Here is a 21,496-nt window from a genome sequence, read left to right as displayed (position 1 = left end):
GTTGGAGGATATGGAGTGTTGGAGGATAAGGGAAGTGTTGGAGGATAAGGGAAGTGTTGGAGGATAAGGGAAGTGTTGGAGGATAAAGAGAGATTGTGTATTCATGACAAATATGTTTTTTGTATATTGTACTGTATATTGTATCGATTTTTATGTTGTTGTTGCCATGAATGTGTCTCTCTCTCCTGACAGCCATCTCGTCCCACACCGCCTCACCTCACCAGCATCCAGGCAGAGCAGTTTGGCCAATGCCTGTGAAAATGAAGCCCAGAATGCCAAGAGAATGAGGCTGGGCTTGGAACCCATAGCCCAGCCCAATCCCCTTAACCCACAGCCTCCCACACCGGTAAGTTTCCTCTCACTTTACATCTCACCTGTAGGTCACCCACTGCTTGTAAGGTTCATGCAGCCATTGATCTTACCTCTCTCAAAGTCTGAGGCCACCAATCTTACATATTTTTATTGTTTATCATTCATTTCCTTATGTACTGCTACCTCTTTCCCCATATCACGGCCTAACACAAACAGGTACTACAAAAACATGACATTAACCCCTTGTGTATGGAATCGCTTCTGAGCTGTATAAAATCGTTTGGTGTAAGTAATAACTGTTAAAAGTTATGTCCCTGTAATGAAGGAGTTATAAGCAAAGTGTCTCCTGAAACAAGTACAGTACTGTATGTTTCTCTATCGATACTTGGTGACAAAGCAAGGGTGCAAGACGGCATTGCAATGTCACATGACCTGGCTCGTCCAATCACGTTAGACCTAGTTTGAGACTGAGTTGGCTAAATTCTTTCTACTCTGTGGCTCTGTTTAGCCATAGTCGGGGAGAATTTCAACTTAATTGACTCGAGTATACACAAGTAGATATTCACTAACTACTGTAAGTCTAAATATTATATAAGTTATGAAAGGATCTTTGTACAGTACATGCAACATGACCATTACAAAAAGTAAACAGATACAGTAAGTGTATAAGTGGATGGAAACCAAATACGGTAATGTCCCATTTTCTAGTTTGGGCCCCTCCTCCCCTTTCCAACTTATACAGAATAGTGACCAAGTGCTTTGGCAAAATAGTTTTTCCTATACAGGTTGGACCTCGCTAATCCGGGAAGCTTGGGACCAGACCGGTTCCGAGCTAAGCAAGAAACATCGAAGCAGAGGTTAAAATATGGCAAAATAATGCTTAAAATGTACTATTACTGCTGCCAATACAACTTACATCAGCATATATCTAGCCCAGGCTTACTAGACCTCTTTATGACAAAGTCTTAGTGCTATAGCAGTGACACAGAAATAAGTAGATTAGCAGAAAAGGCAAAGAGAAAATTGTATAGTATAGGCCAGATTCAAACACCATTCTGAACCATCGAAGCTGCCAATACTCCGGACCTTAAAGCGGATCCAACCTGTAAACAGTTTTTTACTTACTTTAGTACAGTACAGTATATTGTACCACTTCCCTCAACCCCATACTGTATACAGAATAGTCTTTTGACAAAGAAGTGGTGGAGAGGTATTCACCCTCTATATGTTCCTGCCACTTAGGTCTCACAGCTGTTCACATTAGTTGTCATAAGCACTATCAGGCTCTTTTACAGTGCTAGTTGATGTGGAAGAAAACTCTGAGAAGACAGGGACTGGGGGGGGGAGGGTGACTTACTATGCCTTTTGGTTCTTTTTGTTCACGGAAATTACAAATCCAGTGTATTATAAAACGCCAAGTACTGAAGTGAGCCATCAGTCTGTGTAGTAGTCAAGTGAAGCCAACCAACACCCTTGGCTACCCCGCCCCTCCCTCAGCTCCGTCTTGGCTACCCCACCCCTCCTTCAGCTCCGTCTTGGCTACCCCGCCCCTCCTTCAACTCCGTCTTGGCTACCCCTCCCCGCCTTCAGCTCCGTCTTGGCACCCTCCTCCTTCAGCTCCGTCTTGGCTACCTCCCCTCCTTCAGCTCCGTCTTGGCTACCCCTCCCCTCCTCCAGCTCCGTCTTGGCTACCCGCCCCTCCTTCAGCTCGTCTTTGCCTCCCCCCTCATCAGCTCCGTCTTGGCTTCCCCTCCCTCCTTCAGCTCGTCACTCCCCTCCCTCCTTCAGCTCCGTCTTGGCTACCCCGCCCTCCCTTCACCTTCGTCCTTCCATTTATTTGTAACCATTAATAGTTATTTGATAAAGTTTAAAAAATGTGATTGATTTTATTATTTTAATTTAATTTCTTTCTTAATCTAGTGTAATACAGTTTGTCACAAAGACTAGGGTAGTCCTCTTACTCATTAACCACTCAGTAATGTATTAACAATGAGTGAGAGGCCTTACATACAATTTCCATTTACAATAATTGATTTTACAGCTTCTTACATTACTCAGTACTTAATGAACCTAAGATATATGGGAATGAACATTATGAAAACTGAAAAAGAACTAAGTAAGCCTATTACTTTGCAAATCAAAAGTATTGTGAATTAATTCGTGATGACCAATAGCTGTTTTTATTTTACATATACAGTAGAGTATCTGCACAGGTTTACATGTTTGTATTCTTGTATTACAGGTGGGACCAGAAAAACCCTTATCCTTGGTGGACACAGTGGTCAAGACAGAGTCCAATGCACCACACGTATCTGCCCTTGGCAAGGCCCTGGAGCGACCCATGACAGACTCCAAAGTTATGAATGGGTCCTCCATGTTCCAGGCATCATTCCAACAAAGTTCCAAAAGTGACCTCACTGACTGGGTCGACGGTACACACTCAACCAGGTCTTACTCCTCTCCTGGCCACTACCTCTGCCCCCATGTTAGCAAATGGTAAGTTATGTGACTGTCATCATAAACATGGTTTTATTGATTGTCTAATAGTATATGCAGTATTTGTTGTGTTGTGAGAGACTAATCGTGTCAGTACAGTACAGTACTGTTGTATAAAGAGCAGGGGTCAGTGTTATGGTGCATCCGATCAAGACAGGCCCGGAATCCAATTCTTGGGTAGTTCAGTTTATTCATTTCTGGCTTCTGGTAACATATGGTTCAGTATCACTACTTTGACCATGATTGTACCTGTATAATGTCCTTCCATAGTATTAATAATATTTACCAACCATATTAATAATAATTAGTGAATTTGTTTGTATTGTTGTTTTGTTTTCTCTCCCTCACTCAGTGTCCCAGTACTGTACAGGTATTTAACAAGCTGGTTCATCTCTCACATGTATTACAATAAAAAAATATTCCTATTTTATATTACAGTATTGTACAGTACTTTCATCTCTTATTAATGGCCTTAAAACATTATTGTTTCTGAGAATCATAACCCTTTGGAATTGCTTATACTATACAGTACTGCACAGTATAGTTCAGTTACTGTACTTGTCAGTCACCTCAGCGTTTTATGTTTCTAGATGGATTCAAAGTTTACTAAGAAACAAAAAGGTTTTTTTTTAAATGTAGTGTCTGCATGATGGTGAAAGTACTTCACAGAAGTGAATTCTCGAATAATAGATACCGGTGTACTATACTGTATAAGATAGTTAAATAAGTTATCTATAAGAATACAGTGGGGTATGCTATAACGAATCTAATTGGTTCTAGAACCTTATTTACTTAGCATTCTAAATTAGATATAATTAATCCGTTCCAGGCCCCCAAATACAACCACTTAACACTGAAAAATATAATATAAAATTGTAAAAATTTTAATAAAAGTGCATAAATATGCTTTTAAACTCCTGAAATAAAGAATATCATTAATACTTGTAATAAAAAAACAATAAATTAGTAAAAAAAACAAAATAATAATAATAATAATGTTCATTGTAGGAGTTTGATTCGTTATAGCATTCTCAATTTTATCGGTAAAACCGTTCGTTATAGGAATATTCGTAGTAGAATCCGTTCGTTATAGCATACTGTACTGTACTTACTGTACTGTATAAAAAACTATTTACCAGTAACCAAATCATTTTAAACAAAAGTAAAGTACTGTACTGTAATGTAATCAGACTACAGTACCAGGTACTCTATAATCACCCTTCATTCATATTTGTAATTGTAGCTAATTACCCACAGGACCAACAGACCTGAGCGTTAAGGGAACAGCCAAGCCAACACGGCCAGCTCCAATGCAGTTGAGGTCGCAGCAGTACGACAACTCATCACAGGCAGCTGCGAGTCTACGCCTTCCTGCTAAGGTCGGCCGATGAGCTGGAAAATTTACTGATTCATCAACAGAGTCCATAGTGTTTATATAATGTCTGAATGTGTAAATGTGAAGACTCCGTTGTGTGTTTACGGCGGACTAACACGTATATGTGAATTTGCTGAGTAATGGTTGTCTTATTGCTGCTCACTCTAAGATGTATAATGGTACAATTTCAGTGTTTTATAAAATAGTAGTAAGAGTATTTATTTATCAACATTTAAGTTTGTCTCTATAACTCAAGTCTGTAAGGTAAAAGCATGAATGTGAAAATTGCTGGTGCTGTCAATCATGTCCAGTCACTGTATAAATCATAAAAATTGTTAGAAAGTTATTAGGTTCTTTGTACTGCCTTGAAAATTTTTAGGCAATTAGCAGTTTTCTGTTCCTACATTGTGGAAAATTATATTGCATAGAGTTCTCTAGAGAATTTTTTGTCAAGTTTACTATGGAAGTGCCTCTTCACCTTAACTTAGGGTTTTATTCGTTAGATGTACTCAGGTGAATAAGAACAATGACAGGAAGCTAACAGTTGATGCACACAACCTGTGAACTTAACAATTTTCTTTGGATAAAAATTATCTAAAAAGAAAAGTCTTTTTGAAATAATGAGAAAAAATTATCAGTTTGTGCTAATCAAAATTTTTTATTCTATCAGTGAGTCAGTCCCTCAAGGATTGGTATTCTTGGTGACTGAAACAGATAAAATATATTAGCATGTGAGTTTGAAATTTGCAGTGATGGTACTAAGCTAGTAGTTATTAAGCTTTTTTATCTGCATGTGTCTGTTGGTTTGAGTGCATCTCCTGGACAAAACTCAGTGTACAGTTTAGCGGGATTTTGCTTAGGAACACAAAAGTGGCAGAAAGGTTAGTGGGTAGATTATTTCATAAATTCCCTTGACTTTTCCACAAGTTATGAAATATGTTCTCTAACACAAGAATCCCAAGAATGTATTATAACATCAAAAGATGGTGAATAAGAGCTTAAATTAGTTTTCAATTGTACTTACCTTTAATGTTTATAAGTATTTACATACTGTTTCTATTGGGTCTAGGCTGTTTGTAAATATTTACTTTGTGTTTGCATAGGGCGTTTCTTCTATACATGCTCTCAGGAAGTATTGTACTCTAAAGTGAAATTAGCGTAGACTTATTATTACAACTGTCACCATAGCTGTTGCTTTGCATAAAAAGGTGCAAATTCTTCAAAGAATCTTTCAAACTTGGAGACTTGTAATAGTTATCAAGGATGGTATTTTACATTTCTTATTATTTCAAATTAAATGGTAAATAACATTTGATTTCAAGAAAATATAAAAGTTATGCTTCATTATAGTTTCAAGAAAATGGGTAGTTACTTTTATGTTAAAGCCAATGCAAGTCTCTACACTCCAAATGTATCAATGGCAAGGTGTATATAAAGTTGACCCCAATAAAGACTAAGAAATGTATAATGTCCTGTGGGATGTGTCTGTATTCCATAGAATACCATGAAAATACTGCTATATATGTAATGAAATTAGTCCAGCATTGTATGAAATAATTTTTCCATAGATTTGCTCTGTAATCAAATGTAAAAAGTTTATATAGTCATGCTTTCATTGTTTGACATTGTAAAGATATAAATTTTAGTTTGTTATGCTTTCACTGTTTAACATGATAGGGCACTATACTGTTATGTGCTAGCTCACTCAAACCAGGAGCAAACCACTAGTGAACAGGTCTAGGGTCTTATTTCATTAAATTCTAGATAGGTAAACAAGTGAGCTGTGTATACACAGATTTTGCATATTTTATTTCTTATCATAGGATTCCTCTGCTCAAAGTGATTTATTTTTTTCACTGATCTTTAGCATGAACCTCATAACAGATAAGGTTCATTTGATTGAAATGCTCAAGAATGGTATCTCACTTTTAATTATTTTTAGTCTTTTTTGGGGAATACACAGTGAACTTCATCTTTGAGAATGGTAATAGTTATCCACAACTCTTTATTTATTGCTTTTAGGTTTGTGAAATGCACATATGTGTACTGTATATGAAGCTGGATTTTTAGCTACAGTCAAAATATCAAATTTTAGTTTGAACTTTTACAAGAGGCACTCTATCTAGTCATGAATATTCCAAAACCATTCTCCTATTCAATACTTCAATTCTTCACTGAACTAAAAGATTTAGCAAATTTACATCAGTGTTGCAGAATGTTTTGTCAGAAGTAATACTGTATTTGCATAAATGCTTCTGTTTAAAAACAATGTCATTCATTGTTTACTTGTCATCATTCCTACATGTTACGAGAATGAGCAGTTGTAATATAAACACATCATTCAGTGTAGATCAAATTGACATTTACTTTTTTCAAGACATCACAATGGGTTGTATTCTGGTACTGCTGTACAAAAGCAATGTCTATTCATACTTATCTTTAGTTCTGTGTATTAACTTTATTTTCATATTAGATTCTTTCAAATTTGTGGAGAATGTTAATCATAGGAAAATATAAAGATCAACTCACTTTCAATGATTCTACCTTATTCAGTTTCAGGATTATATCTTAAATTGTAAAAAAAATATATATATATACTGTATATCTTTCTGATTAGTTGTGAAAATGTCTTGCTCCTGTAAGTGGAGCCGTTCTTCACAAAGGTATCATCGTTTGCAATATTTTATTGTCCGTACATCTTTATTACAAAATTGATATGATGGTTGGTTAGTTTTCTGTTGAAATTATTCATTTACTGATGCAGTTAAGTAGGATTTAAACCACTTGGCCATGTGACATAAGGATGTGGAACAACACTGATACTGGAACACTCTCCCATATGGCGATGTGCAAACAACTTTTCTTATAATCTGCATTTTTTAATGGTATGCTTCGTTATACCAAAGATATAAAGAGATTTATCTGATCTCATAGCTCTTGTAATAAAGTTAGTTATTATTTTTTCTACTGTTGTTTTAAACAATGAAGATGTATTTATTTGTCTCAGTATAAAAAGAGTATATATATAAATAAATATTTGGATATCTTTGCTATTCTTTAACCCCAATTGAACATTCACCAGTGTATTCAGTGCTGATTATTGGGTTCCTCATCAATATAGTAATTTCAAATATGTTTTTAGTTTTAAATATTTCTAAGTTCTTGAAGGCTATTGTGGTAGCTCATAATTTTTCAATTCACTTTTGTTTGATTTTTGAACACCTTTGTCTAGCCATAGCTTTGGTGATGTTTTATTCTTGACTCAGAACAGACTTAACAGTTAAATGTGTCACAATAATTACTGAATTTACCTAAGTGAATAATGCTAAATTCTTCAATCTTTCTTGAAGCACAATATAAATGTTCTGTGGACATGGTTATTCACAGTCATATTATTTTAAAAACATTTTTGTCTTTTTACCTCTTCACCCAAGTCACCAACTTTGAAAGGACAAGGGATCATGTTCCTTCAATGAACAACGAAGAAATCTTCAAATATATAATCATTTTTCTGATGTAGAAGATTTCTTCCAGTAATTAGATAGAGAAAAATCCATTCCTTTATAAGCTGCGTGATGGACCAGCATCGTCTCCTACACAGCCATAGAATTAAAGTGCCTCCAAATTTATCATAACTCTAATATCAGTGAAAAAATTATTCCAGAAAATTTATGAGACAATTTTCTCCACTTTAATAGTCTTAGCATTGAAGATAGATAACATATTGCACAAATCTAGGCTCTTCATGTGTGTGCAGTTGTGTAGGTGCCACCATGCCCATTGCAAGTGCTGTGTGTGACAAAGGTTTTACAGGTGAGAGAATATTATCTTTGTACTGACGATGGGAATAAAATGTAATTGTAGGTGCTGTGATTTTATTAAACTGCAACATTTACTTCTAAAAATGGCAAAATGGTTGGCCCACTTGCAGCTGAAGCAGCGCCTAATGCTATGCAGTCAAAATTTTTTGAGGTACAACAGCAGACCCAACACATCACCCATGGTGAGCTGTGTAACTCAATATCCAAGGTAAATCCCAGGAAAAATAATGTACAGCTCATATATATTGTCCCTGTACTACTTGCAAATCAGTTGGAGAAATTGTGATATGGCTCTTGAAACTCTCATGTTTGATGCATCCTTTTCTTTTTCTTACATACCTTAGATTTGTGATAACTGTAAAATGTCTCCTTATGAGCAATATTTTTAAATTGTAATTTTATGCATATAAAGCTACCAAGCAGGGTGCTCAGTTGCCATCATCGGGGAAGATGCATGTCTGTTGCCATAAGAGGAAGTCTGCCCCGCCATCTACTCTGTCCTACTCCTGGTACCTTAGCTCAACCCCCACACACTTAAGCACTCCATCATGTGTGTCTCAGGCCAACAGGACATGATAGTGAGTGGTACTCAAACACCCTTCTCATGTACCTGTCTCAGGCCAACAGGACATGATAGTGAGTGGTACTCAACACCCCTTCTCATGTGCCTGCTCAGGCCAACAGGACATATAGGTGAAACTCAAACCACCCTTCTCATGTGTACCTGTCTCAGGCCAACAGGACATGATAGTGAGTGTACTCAAACACCCTTCTCATGTACCTCTCTCAGGCCAACAGGACATGATAGTGAGGTAACCAAACACCTTCACGTACTGCCTGTCTCAGGCCAACAAGACGTGATAGTGAGTGGTACTCAAACACCCTTCTCATGTACCTGTCTCAGGCCAACAGGACATGATAGTGAGTGGTACTCAAACACCCTTCTCATGTACCTCACTCAGGCCAACAGGACATGATAGTGAGTGGTACTCAAACACCCTTCTCATGTACCTGTCTCAGGCCAACAGGACATGAACCCAGGACGTAATGGTGTAACAGATGCATCATTCAAGAATAATTTAATTGTTTATAAAATAATTAGTATTTTATCATTATTAACTTTATATATAATAATTAATTATCTTTTATAATTACCACTGAATAATTATATAGTTTGAAACTAATAGTTATCGTAAAATATGTTTAGTTAAAATATCGGGTTTATTATGGTGTTATATAAGTTATATATAGTGTTATATATTAATAAAATATTACTAAATAAACTTAGAATAGCTAAACACGAAATGTTTTTGTTTAAATTTATTTTAGTGAATTTGTAAATGTTGTCAAATGTTTTGGTTCTCTAGCCTTTGACTTAAGTTTAGTTTAATAGTTATATATTTTAAATTTTTGGAAATGTTATCAATATTAAATATAATTAAGATATAGTTTATTTATATTCTATAATATTTACTAAAAAAATACTTTTATTGCAGATATTATAAGAAAAACATACTGAAAGATAAGAGAAAGAATCGGACAAGGTGTAGCAGATCAACAACAACTAACGTGGCCGTCTGGTTTATTATTGTTAGTAAACGTTAATTTGTGGCTTCCTCCCTCCCTCCTGGTGAGTTAACATTATGTATGGCTGTGTTAACTGTCCTCCCTCCCCTCCTGAGTTAACATTATGTATGGCAACAATGTGTTGTCTCTCCTGGTGAGTTATGTATGGCTGTGTTAACTGTCCTCTCCCTCCCTCCTGGTGAGTTAACATTATGTATGGCTGTGTTAACTGTCTCCCTCCTCCTGGTGAAGTTAACGTATATGTATGGCTGTGTTAACATTCACTCCCTCCCTCCTGGTGAGTTAACATTATGTATGGCTGTGTTAACTGTCCTCCCTCCCTCCTGGTGAGTTAACATTATGTATGGCTGTGTTAACTGTCCTCCCTCCCTCCTGGTGAGTTAACATTATGTATGGCTGTGTTAACCGGACACAGTACAGTAAGTAACAGATCACATTAGTTTATCTTTATATACCGTATAATATAGTGCATCATTGGTAAATGTTACTTTAGGGTTGACCAAAATGTTTATGCAGTGTATTTATAAACGAATTTGACCTTCAAACTCGGCTGAAATTGCTAGTTTTGCCTCCCCCGAGACCGTGGGAAATCGGGGTTTTAGTGGGGAAAACAGGTCCTCTAACCTAACTCCTAGCCGGGATCCCCAGTAGGCCTAGCTTAAACTAACCTCATTGTTTCAGTAGTTAAAAACTCTGGGCTGCGTCATATTAATAATTCAATAAAGGGTGAAATAGAAACCGAGTCTGTATGGGTAGAAATCACAGAAGGAAGAGAAAAACTAATTATGGGAGTGATTTACAGGCCCCCAAGTCTTGGGGAAGAACCAGCTCAGCCCATATGGCGGAAATGAGTAGGGCAGCCAAATACAACAACAGATGCATTATGGGATTTCAACTTCAGAAATATTGACTGGGACAGCTGACTATGAATCTGAAGACTTCCTAGGCGCAGTACAAGGAAACAACTATTTCAGAACCTACTATAGGTCACAATATATTAGACCTAGTATTAACAATAAAAGAAAAATATTATCAGAGATATCACAGTAGGGGAAGAACTAAGGAACAGTGATCACAGAGAAATCAGGTTCACCTAAATTGGGCACAATGACAATATGGTCAGAGTCCCAAACTTTCGATTGGCGGATTATCAGGGGTTAAGAAGGTACCTAGGTGAGGTTGCCTGGGAACAGTCAGGTCAGTCACCAGTAGGAGGAGTGAGGTCATAGGTGACACAACAATTGATCATGACTATAATATATTCACTCGTATACCATAAAGCACAAGAACAAAATATACCATACAGAAAAATTGGTCAAATAAGAATGAGCCAAGGTGGATGACCAGAAAACTTAAACATGACATAGGAGTAAATAAAGGACTTATAAGAAATTAAAGGGAGGAGGAGCAGCTCAGAAATAGGTATATTGAACTATCTAGGAATGTTAGAAAAATAAGGAAGACAAAAGAAATATGAAATCAGGATAGCAAAGAGAATCAAGACGAATCCCAAGGATTTTCAGGTATATAGGACAAAGGTCAAGGACAAAGTTGAGCCTTTAAAGTCAGGGAGGGAAGTGATCGATGACAGTGAGGAAATAAGCAAAGCATTAAACAGCTACTTTCTATCAGTTTCACAGAAGAAATTCAGGAAGTTCAGAGGTGGAACTGATATTTAGGAGTAAATGAAGAAGAGAATTAAAAGAATATCACTATCAGAAAAGAGGATGTTCTTAAGAAGATAAATAAATTAAAAAGACTAAATCCCCAGGGCGGATGAGTTCCACCGAGTCTTGAAAGAGTGTAAGGAACAGATTAGCGGACCCTCGTAAATTTATTTACAAAATCAATAGACAGGGTGTGCCAGACTTGTGAAGCGGTAAATGTAGTACCCTTATTCAAAAAGGAGACAGAGCATCAGCGTCAAATTACAGCTGATCAGTTTGACTTCAGTAGTGGGGAAATTTCTTGAATCAATTATAGCAAATAGCATCCGATCGCATTTAGAGAAAAGCAAATTAATCTACGACTCTCAACATGGGTTTACAAAGGGAAAATCTTGTCTAACAAATCTGCTGACTTTTTTAGGAAAGTCTTTGAGGTACAGTAGTAGATAATGACGAAAATTACGATGCTATTTACTTACTTTAGCAAAGTGTTTGACAGTACCACATCTGAGGCCGATTTTGCAAAGAAAACTATTATATAAATGCAGCAGTTTCACAGTGTTATGTAGTGGACACTGTCGTAGTTTGTTGAAAATGGTTATTTCTAAAGTAAACTTAACCTAACCTCCCCAAGTTGTTTATATAGTAAATATAATATTTTGTTTGTTACAGGAGGAGATGATACAACAAAACTTAACAGATGAAAATGATAACTGGAGCATGGAACAAGATCTCCCACCAGCCTCACCACCTATGGCAAGGTAGGAGCAACTCATGGCCTATACTGGAAATCTCTGTGCTTAAGTAAAACTCTTAAGACAGTTATTTGTAACTGTGCTGCTGTTAGTCATTTGTCTGTCTGTCTGTCTTCCTTTTTATATCTTTCTATCTATTTAACAGTCAGTGGTTCAGCCTGTTGATGGGGGTAATTTAAACCATGTGAGGTCAATAAAACTAAACAGGGCTTGAACCTCCTAGCAGAGTGCCAGAGTTTAAACCAGGGGCTTACAGTATTTGGCGTGCAGTATAGCATCAAAATATGTGACGGCGGCGGCTAAGGTAAGATAAGGATGTTGGAACACTTGATGCAGGAGACACCTAATGTGATAGTCTTTGTTAAACTGGTAAATTATACCTGACAATGTTGTTACAGTACATAAAATACTTGTAACAATTACTGTTGAAAATCTGCTTCAAATACTTTTGTCTTTAAGCAGATGTGGACAGTTACTGTCAGCCATATATTATAGTAATATTCAGAACATTTGACCGGACAGCTGACAAAGCCATGAGATACTTATTTCCAGTAGAGTCTTTATGCCAGCAGCATGTGGTGGCCAGGCAGTCACCCATCTAAGCACTAACTTTGCTATTCGGACGGTGTTTTCCAACGTGGTAGTACTGTGTGCTCTTGGTGATGCACAGCTCAGGGGCAGATCCAGGAGGGTCCTGGGGTCCGACCTCCTCCTTTCATCAGAAAGTTCCATTACTTTTTCTTTAATGCAGTATTGTACTCGGGTGTTGTATAGTAATAATTATTATTGACCACCAAAAATGCCCATGATATTGGTCAGCGTCCCCCAGCTGGGTGGGCTCTTACTGGCATGTATTCCCCCACAACTTCTTGGACCCCCCTTTTATATTCCTGGATCTGCCCCCAAGCTTGGACCTCCAGGTTAATATCCTGAAACATATTAACAAAACCACAAGAGTCATTGTTAGACTTTGGAGAAAATAAGAATCAGGTTATACAGTAGACTTGTAAGAGCAAGTACTGTCTCTACTGTACTCCAATTTGTACTGTCTACACTGTACTCTACAGTACTGTACTGTACATCAATACCATTTATACTGTACTCTACAGTGCTGTACTGTACTATATTGTACTCTAGTACTGTACTGTACAGTAGTACAAGTACCATACTGATACTGTGTGCCCTACTCAGCTATACTAAATATATACTGTACCCTCTCAACTCTACTCTACTCTACTGTCTACCTCTGTACTGTACTACTTAAAGCTCACAAACAATCAGTAGAAAGACAATTGTGGTAGCAGCTTTTATTAAATTTGAACTAGATTTACAAAATTGCAGAGAGGATATTCTATTGGGTCAAATTAAATAAGAACCTAAGAAAATAAGGAGTCTGCAATAGGCCTGTTGGCCTGTGCATGGCAGCTGTCGTGAGTTACTACCACTCTCTATCATCCATGAACCTATCTCCTCGTTTTAAAACTTTCCAGCGTTCACCACTTACTACAAAGTTGTAGCTTGTTCCACTCGTCCACCACCCTATTTGTGAACCAGTTCTTCCTATCTCCCTCCTAACCAACTTATCAACTTAAATCCGTTGCTATAGTGATATCCTGCTCGGATATTGTATGAACTTATATATCTCCTTTATTGATTCCTTTCACCCAAATACTTCTATCATATCTCCCCTACTCTTCGTCTTTCTAGGAATGCAAGTTTAGTTTCTTTAATCTATCTGATATGGAAGGTTTCTAAGTCCGGAATCATTTCGTCATTCTTCGTTGCACCGACTCCAGTGTATCCATTCTATAAAAGGGCGAGAACTGAACAGCATAATCGAGGTGTGATCTGACTAAGCAAGATATACTGTAGATGCACTCTGTACCCTCTAGATATAAAACCTAATACTCTGTTTGCCTTATTTCTAACATTAATGCACTGTTATTGTCACCTCTAGTAGGTTCTGTAATTAGTTGTTTTAAAAATTGACCTGTACTGCATCTAGGAAGTCTTCAGATTCATAGTCACCTACAATGTTGTTCCAGTATTTTCTGAAGTTGAAATCCCCATAATGCACAGGTTGTTGTATTTTGCTGCCCTACTCATTTCCTGCCATATTGGCTGAGCTGCTTCTTTCCCAAGACTTGGGGCCTGTAAATCACCCATAATTAGTTTTTTCTTCCTTCCATAACTTCTACCCATACAGACTCGGCCTATTTCACCCTTTATTGAATTATTAATACAACATTTTAATGTATCCCTGACAAAGAGTGCAACCTCCCCCCTTCCTACCTTCCTGTCCTTTGAAAAAGGTTGTACCCTTCTATGTGGTACTCTGATAAAAAGTTGTTGCTCTGCCAGATTCATCCAAAGCTTCGGTGATTGCTATGACGGCTATATTCTCGGTACATACAACCGCCTTCAGCAAGTCTGTTTTATTTTTAACGCTCCTACTGTTTGTATAGTATACATTTAAACCTACCCTTCCCTGGTCCTGTTTTACCCCTGTCCTGAGTAACCAATTTTACTCCCCAGGACCTGCTTGTTTTTGACTCCCACTTACCCTGACCTCTCTAATGCACTTTGTAGTAACTATTTCCTCTTATTGTTCAATGTGAAACATAATTTTATGTTGCATTAGTATTTATTACCACAGTATAGTACCATTACTGTACTTGTCTGAATACAGTACTGGTACAGTATATAGTTTAGTTCTATATTTCTTAATGCCCAATTTTAAGTTTTATTTTAATACATATTACATAACTACACTGTGTGATGGCTGATTTGTTGTTTAGAATGTGGCTAATTAGTGTATAAAGGTTGTTGACCCCTGGTTTAAACCATCTGAGTTTTGGGTGGCAATGGGCGCTACTTTGTATAAACAAAGCTGGTTATCACCGGTGCTTCTGCCATTCTCGTCTACCTGTCTCTATAGGCCGGGTATTTTCACGCCGTTGAGCATCAATGAAACAGTGCTGTTGGCTTCTACGTGGAAAATGGCCTCCCACTGTGCCCTGACTGTGGCGAATCCACTGATTGGTGACAAAAAACAATATCCAACCCCACTGAATGTGATAACTTTTCAATGATGTTCTTTTTTGCGTAATATAAGTAAGTGCTCCGCTTACGCACAGCTTTCCATAGTTTTTAAATTTACCCGAGGTTGTTGTGAAGTTGAGTTTATTTATGTGAGATTATAATACAGCGAACCCCAACAGAGTTCACCTTACCTATGGAATCTTTTATTATTATTGGCTATTTAAACTACTGGTACTGTATATACATATATGTAAAACCATCCAGCTTCTCTGTAGTGACAGTTAGCTTGTTTCATCGAAGATTTGTTTTGAGCAGCAAATTATACGCTGGTCTAGAACAGAAGAGGTTAGAACCACTGATCTAACTGCTTTCTCTGCCTCTCCAGTATATCTATCAATTTATCTATCTTCACTATCTATGGGCAGTATCTGTCTATACAGCCTGTCTCAGTCAGTTTTATCTATATTTCAAATCTATTTATCAATAAGTATTTGTCAGTCTGTCGTATCTATGTATGTAAGTCTATCCATATGGCTTACCAATCTTGTCTATTTATTATTTCGAAGTATATAAAGGTGATTTAAAACTTGCAGCCACAATTAATAATTGACTTTTGAAATATTCTAAATATCTAAATGCCAAAGGGCCATTAGTGTACTAATTACCCTAAATTATTTGTGAACTGAATTTTAATCACATAAAGTTGTTCCTTTGTGTTGTATTATATTATCTTTATTTAGAAGCTCATCATTTATATATAAGTTTAATAAGTGTTAAACGCTGTAGGATTTAGTGAGGATCCCAAAGAGTTTGAACCAGGAAAACCTGTTAATCAGCACCTCTCAATGAAATCACCGTGGAGTGCGGATGACTGGGATTCTACCTGTCTGTCTAAGCTACTGTATTAATGTACGCACTAATTTAGCTACAGGAATATTAAGGCAAATGATAAGCATGGAAGGTTTACAGTCCCAAAGGCATAAAACAAACTCTGTACTGAATGACTATTAATTTATGGACATACATCATAAACTGTTGTGTATATTAAATGTTTTTGTTTGTTTTTGTTACAGGTGAGTTAACAACCCTTGGGAAATTGAACAGCACCATCACAGCTGAAATGATCACTGCAGGCTGAGACAAACATGCCATTGGCAGAACTTAATTCCAATAAACACTAGCACCACCACCACCACCTCCCACATATGGCAAGGTAAACTAAAGAGTCTGTCTGTCTTTCATTTATATCTTTCTATCTACTTGCTCTTTGTATGTTTGTGTCTGTCTGTGTTTCGTTATATACCATCAGCCCACCAGGGTCCTACTGTTTTTTATCTAGAGTATATCTGTCAATCTCTTTATCAATATAGGCTAGCCACTCCTCTATTTGGGTTGGGGGCCCCAATCCAGGTCGTGTAAGTCGAAACTGTGAAGATAATACATAGAAAATCTAAAATGGGTGTCCTCTTTTTCTTCTCAGCACCTGACTTTCTACTTTTTTAGAAAACACCCAGCCATTTTTAAAAGGGAATTACAAGCAAAAAATTTTTGTTGACAGGCCTTACATGTGATCACTAATGTGGACTCAATACGTTTTCATTACACTTTTCTAAAAATTTAAACTGCTTCAGGTGAGGCGGAAGATATGGTCTGGGGAGACAGGAGACGTTGCTAGGGAATCGGCAGAGGTGGCTTAAATGCAGAGGTTCAGGGTGTGGACCTCAGCGGATTAGGAGGTTAGGTGAGAGGTTAATTTTAGGTCATTTTGCGAAGCGTCAAAGAAGAAAAGTGTCTTAGGTGTCTAAACCATGGGAAAAACATATGCTGCTCCTTCGAGAGCCTTGTTGATTTGAAAATGTATATTTACCATGTGTCAGTCTGCCAATCTCTACTGTACAACACACCATTCTTACAACACAGTACAGCTTTGGCATTATCCCTCTCTGTCGGTATCTATTTTTACCATCTCTCTACTTCTGTCTATCACCCAATCATATCTCTACCTGTCTGTCTGTCTGTCTAAGCTACTGTATTAATGTACCACTAATTTGGCTACAGAATATTAAGGCAAAAATAACAGCATGGAAGGTTTACAGTCCCAAGAAGTTGACATAAACCAAGCTTGCATAAAACAAACAACTTCTGGCCCACTGAATGACTATTAATTTATAGTTGTTTTTTATATAAACTGTGTGAATATTAAATGTTTTTGTTTTGTTTGTACAGATGAGTAACGACTAAACCCTTGAGAAATTAACAACTGGATCTCAATGAAACCTACTATTTACAGAGGTATAATAGATTATGTCTGTCTAACTGTCTATATTTATCTATCTGTTTCTCCTATATCTTTCTATCAGTCTTTCAATACCTTATGTCAGTCAGTCTATCTTTTGGTATCTATAATATCATCTGTCCAGACTGTCTTTATCTATACAAGTATCTGTCGTATCTATATCTATGCTGTCAGTAAGAAAGGTAATGTTGACAGTAGGTAGGAAAGGTGGGGTACACAAGAGGTGCAGTGGAGTGGATGGCAGGCTGTTGGATGTTGTTGCCAACTGTAAGTGTTGTGTATGTGCAGGTAAATATGTGTCCACACTAGCAAGACTGAAGAAAACTAACACGTTATCCTGGACTGTGTGGATGGGTTCTGCTGCCTGGATGATGTGATCAGTGCTGGAGGGCGGGTGCTGAAGGCTGCTGTGTTGTGAGTCATGGATGATGGGATGAGTTCTGCTGCACAGTGCGTATTCAGTGGAGGGTGCTGGCTGTGTTGCAGTCAGATGAGTTCTGCTGCCTGGGTGACAAGATCAGTGCTGGAAGGTTCTGTTCATTGGCCAAGAAACCCTTGAAATGGCTGGAGAAGATTAGGGGGAACTGGTATGCTGACCCAATACAGCAGGACTTTTCCATGCACATGAAAGAGAAAAATATACAACTAGTGTGAGGGTAATGGTGTGCTATCCAAATTGAAAACATAGGCAGTTAAAGAGGATGTCATATGCAGTCTTGATGTGAGTTGAAGCTAGAATAATTGGGGTGGATGTTATTGCTGTGGCGTGAATAGAAATCCCCGTTCAAAACTAAGAAGAAGGGCTGGCTGGGTGTGTGAAAATGTCGACCCAAGATTCTGATAAAGTAGACTGAGATCGGGCATGTGGAGAGAATGGATGAGACCAGCTGGGTTAAGTGGTGCATGAGTCTAAATGTGGTGAGGAGGAGAGCCAGTGGTAGGTGGCCAAGAATGACATGGGGAGAGATTGTAAGAAATGATCTTAGAACCTGACAAGACAGACTGCAAGAGATGGTGTGGAAAATGGCTGTATGATTTGGATGGTGATGATGATTCTGTTCTATCTTTCTGTTAACTTTCATTCTATCTATCTATACTACTGTACTGTATTTCTCACCATATTAAAGGCAACCACTGATATAGCATGAAAGGTTTACTGTATAGTCCCAGAAAAGTTCACAGATTTTACTCTGCAAACCATTTCACACAACCACGTCATTGAATTTCAAGAATGTGTGGATAAGTGTGACGTCTTTATCCCTCTGCGGTCTAATGTATTTCTCCGTAAATGTGAGGAATGAATAAAAATAACAGTAATAAATAAAAGGAAGGAAAAAATACTGCCTTGCCTTTGACAATTGTTTCACTAAAGATGTAGGAGACAGGGGTGTGCTCCCCCCATCGTGGGCTGACTCCTGCCGACGTAATAAATGTTTATTGACCTTTTCATGATCATTTCTTTTAATTTTTTTGCTAACTCTGTGTGAATGATTGTGTGTGGATGTAACAGCTAACAAAAGGTGAATAAAACTACATATATCTACGGAAAACTACGAGTTGAAAAATAACAATGATGCAGCTCTCGGCTTGGCCTGGTAGGGAGAGGCTTAGATCCCTGTAACCATTCCCACCTACCCCCTTCCTCTCCCATGATCCACCACTAACTCCCATGGACGTCAGAAGTTTTTATTTTCTTTATTTTTTGACCTTATGGTAATCATTTTTTTTTACACACTCTGTATGAATGACTGCAGGTGCATATAACAGTAAAAAACAAATGAATAAAATAGTATCTACCTTAAAATAAGAGTTGAAAAATAGCAATAACACAGCTTGGCCTGGTGTATATGTATACAGTTATATATGATGTAGGGTGAATTATGGACTCATTTGTTTGGTTAAAAATATGTCTTATATGGTGGGAAATATGGTGTATCTCTCAGTCTATCTCTCTACATCTTTCTGTCCATCTGTCTACAGTATATCTGTCTTATATGTACTGTAGACAGAACTACTGTACTAACCATGATAGGCAGTTGACAATGCATGTGATTAATACCTGTGATTAATACCTGGAATACAGTATAAATATTTACAGGAAAATGTCCAATATATTCAGCAACTTGACCACTTTAGTGATATAGAACCAAGAAAATATTGTTTATTGTTTTTATACCAAAACACTGGTGATTGTCTTTCAGACATATCAGTTGTATATCTTTAGTGGTGCATCACTGTGTCCTGGGTTCATTCCCCACCCTGGGACAGATGTTACCCTCACTACCAAACATGGCAGGTTTTCTGCAGGTACAATAACTACAGTTTCCTCCCATACTGTACAGTATTAGCAGACCAACTGCCCAAATGGCTCATTGCCGGTAGTTATGATGTTGCTACTTTAACTTATACAAATGTGAATCATAATTTAATGCTGACTCAGCCATAGTGAGCCTCAACATTTATGCTACTGATGAATGAGTCTTGATCACACACAACTATAAGGCGGCCTTCTCTTGCCACTCCATCTTCCTTCTGGCCTTTATTGTGGAAAAGCCAAGAATTATTATTGTGTGAGGATGTAGTGGATCTCTGAGGTGACAATGATAAATATTTTGGTGTTAAGTCGGTGGTGTGAGTCCGGTACTGTGCAGGTCTGACCCTGTTACAGATTACTGCAGGGTCTGAAGACCTTCCTTAAAAGGTTTAACTTGGCAGTATTCAGAAGGTCACAGCTCTGTATCAACACAGACGTCCTCAATGGCACTTGATGGTTTATAACAAAGCCATTTTTTTTATTACTGACTTTTGCCCTTGATGATGTGGTTCAGCCATTATCAGATGCAGGTCATGAATAAATGAGGATGGATTACATTCATCAATCTCAAATGGCAGCCATCACCTGCAGAAGTTAGCTTTAGGGATGGTAGTCATCACCTGCAGAAGTTAGCTTTAGGGATAGCAGCCATCACCTGCAGAAGTTAGCTGTAGGGATGGTAGTCATCACCTGCAGAAGTTAGCTGTAGGGATGGTAGTCATCACCTGCAGAAGTTGGCTGTAGGGATGGTAGGGAGGGATGATCCTTAACCAGTGACTAAGTGATAAAGAAGGTACCTGTAGCTTCTTTATTTGTCCTGGCATCACATGACCCAGACTGTGGCCTCACACACGTGCTCTACTGTTTGTCCTTAAATCCAAGGTTAACCTGAGGTCTGACACAAATAGTTCTGTTCTTTAGTTAAGATTCATGTGTTGTATAATACAGCATCACTTATTGTGTACCTGTACAGTATTTTCCATATACAGAACTGTATACTTGCATTGTCTATATACAGTACATGCTGAACTGTATACCTACCTTGTCTATATACTGTATACCTGTATTGGCTATATACCTGCTGAACTGTATACCTGTATTGGCTATATGCCTGCTGAACTGTATGCCTACCTTGTCTATATACACACTGAACTGCCTGTGGCTATATGCAGGTTGAACTTGGTGTAAGCTTATATGATAAGTTGCTGAACTGTCTATATCTATCTATCTCCAGTGGTCTGAGTAATATAATGTTTTGAGCTTTCCTGATAATGTTGTTTCATCACAGGTGTTACTCTGTTGTGGTGTGTGGCAAGCCAGTGTGAGGTGGAGGTCAATGTTAAGCTGAGATGTTTGCTGCAGCTCTGGAGAGATTGACCAGTTTGTCTTCTCTTTAGTATAAACCAGAACACCTTTATTTATCACTTTTATCAGGTATAATTTGGCTAAATTTATCTTTTACCCCAAACTACCTGGACTTAGAATGCCATCACAATATGATTTGAAATTAAAAAAAGTTCTATTCAGTTTCATTTTGTGTTTTCAGGACTTTAGAATTAATATATGATTTAGTGAGACTGTTGGTCGTTCCAGTTCTTTACATATCTTTATCATTTATGTTAAAACTCAGCAGTAAATATATTTATTGTTCATTAAGAAATTCAATCTCTGTTGGTTGGGGTGTCATTTAATGTTGCCGTTAATCTGTTGACTGACCCTTGTGATATTCTGTTATAGTCATGCCAAAGTTAAATGTTGAATTTTGGGAGATATAGTTTATAATCCTTTGATCTCGATTCTATAAACTCATATTATTTCTAAATTTGTCGCC

The 21,496-nt window shown here is 37.5% G+C and overlaps 1 protein-coding gene across 1 annotated transcript in view; it reads left to right on the top strand.

Moving 5' to 3' along the window:
• Positions 1-5,278, top strand: part of LOC121857830 (myb-like protein K) — a 38,602-nt gene extending 33,324 nt beyond the window's left edge. Inside the window, 5 exon segments of the mRNA XM_042354095.1 lie at positions 193-239; positions 241-346; positions 2,555-2,808; positions 4,096-4,169; positions 4,172-5,278. Coding sequence (XP_042210029.1) covers positions 193-239; positions 241-346; positions 2,555-2,808; positions 4,096-4,169; positions 4,172-4,236 — 546 coding nt within the window. The 3' untranslated portion in view covers positions 4,237-5,278.
• The last annotated feature ends 16,218 nt before the right edge of the window (positions 5,279-21,496 follow it).

The sequence above is a fragment of the Homarus americanus genome, unplaced genomic scaffold, assembly GCF_018991925.1.
Source record: "Homarus americanus isolate GMGI-L3 unplaced genomic scaffold, GMGI_Hamer_2.0 scaffold24499, whole genome shotgun sequence".
In the NCBI taxonomy this organism is placed as follows: domain Eukaryota; kingdom Metazoa; phylum Arthropoda; class Malacostraca; order Decapoda; family Nephropidae; genus Homarus; species Homarus americanus.
This window is presented reverse-complemented; position numbering and strand designations above follow the sequence as displayed.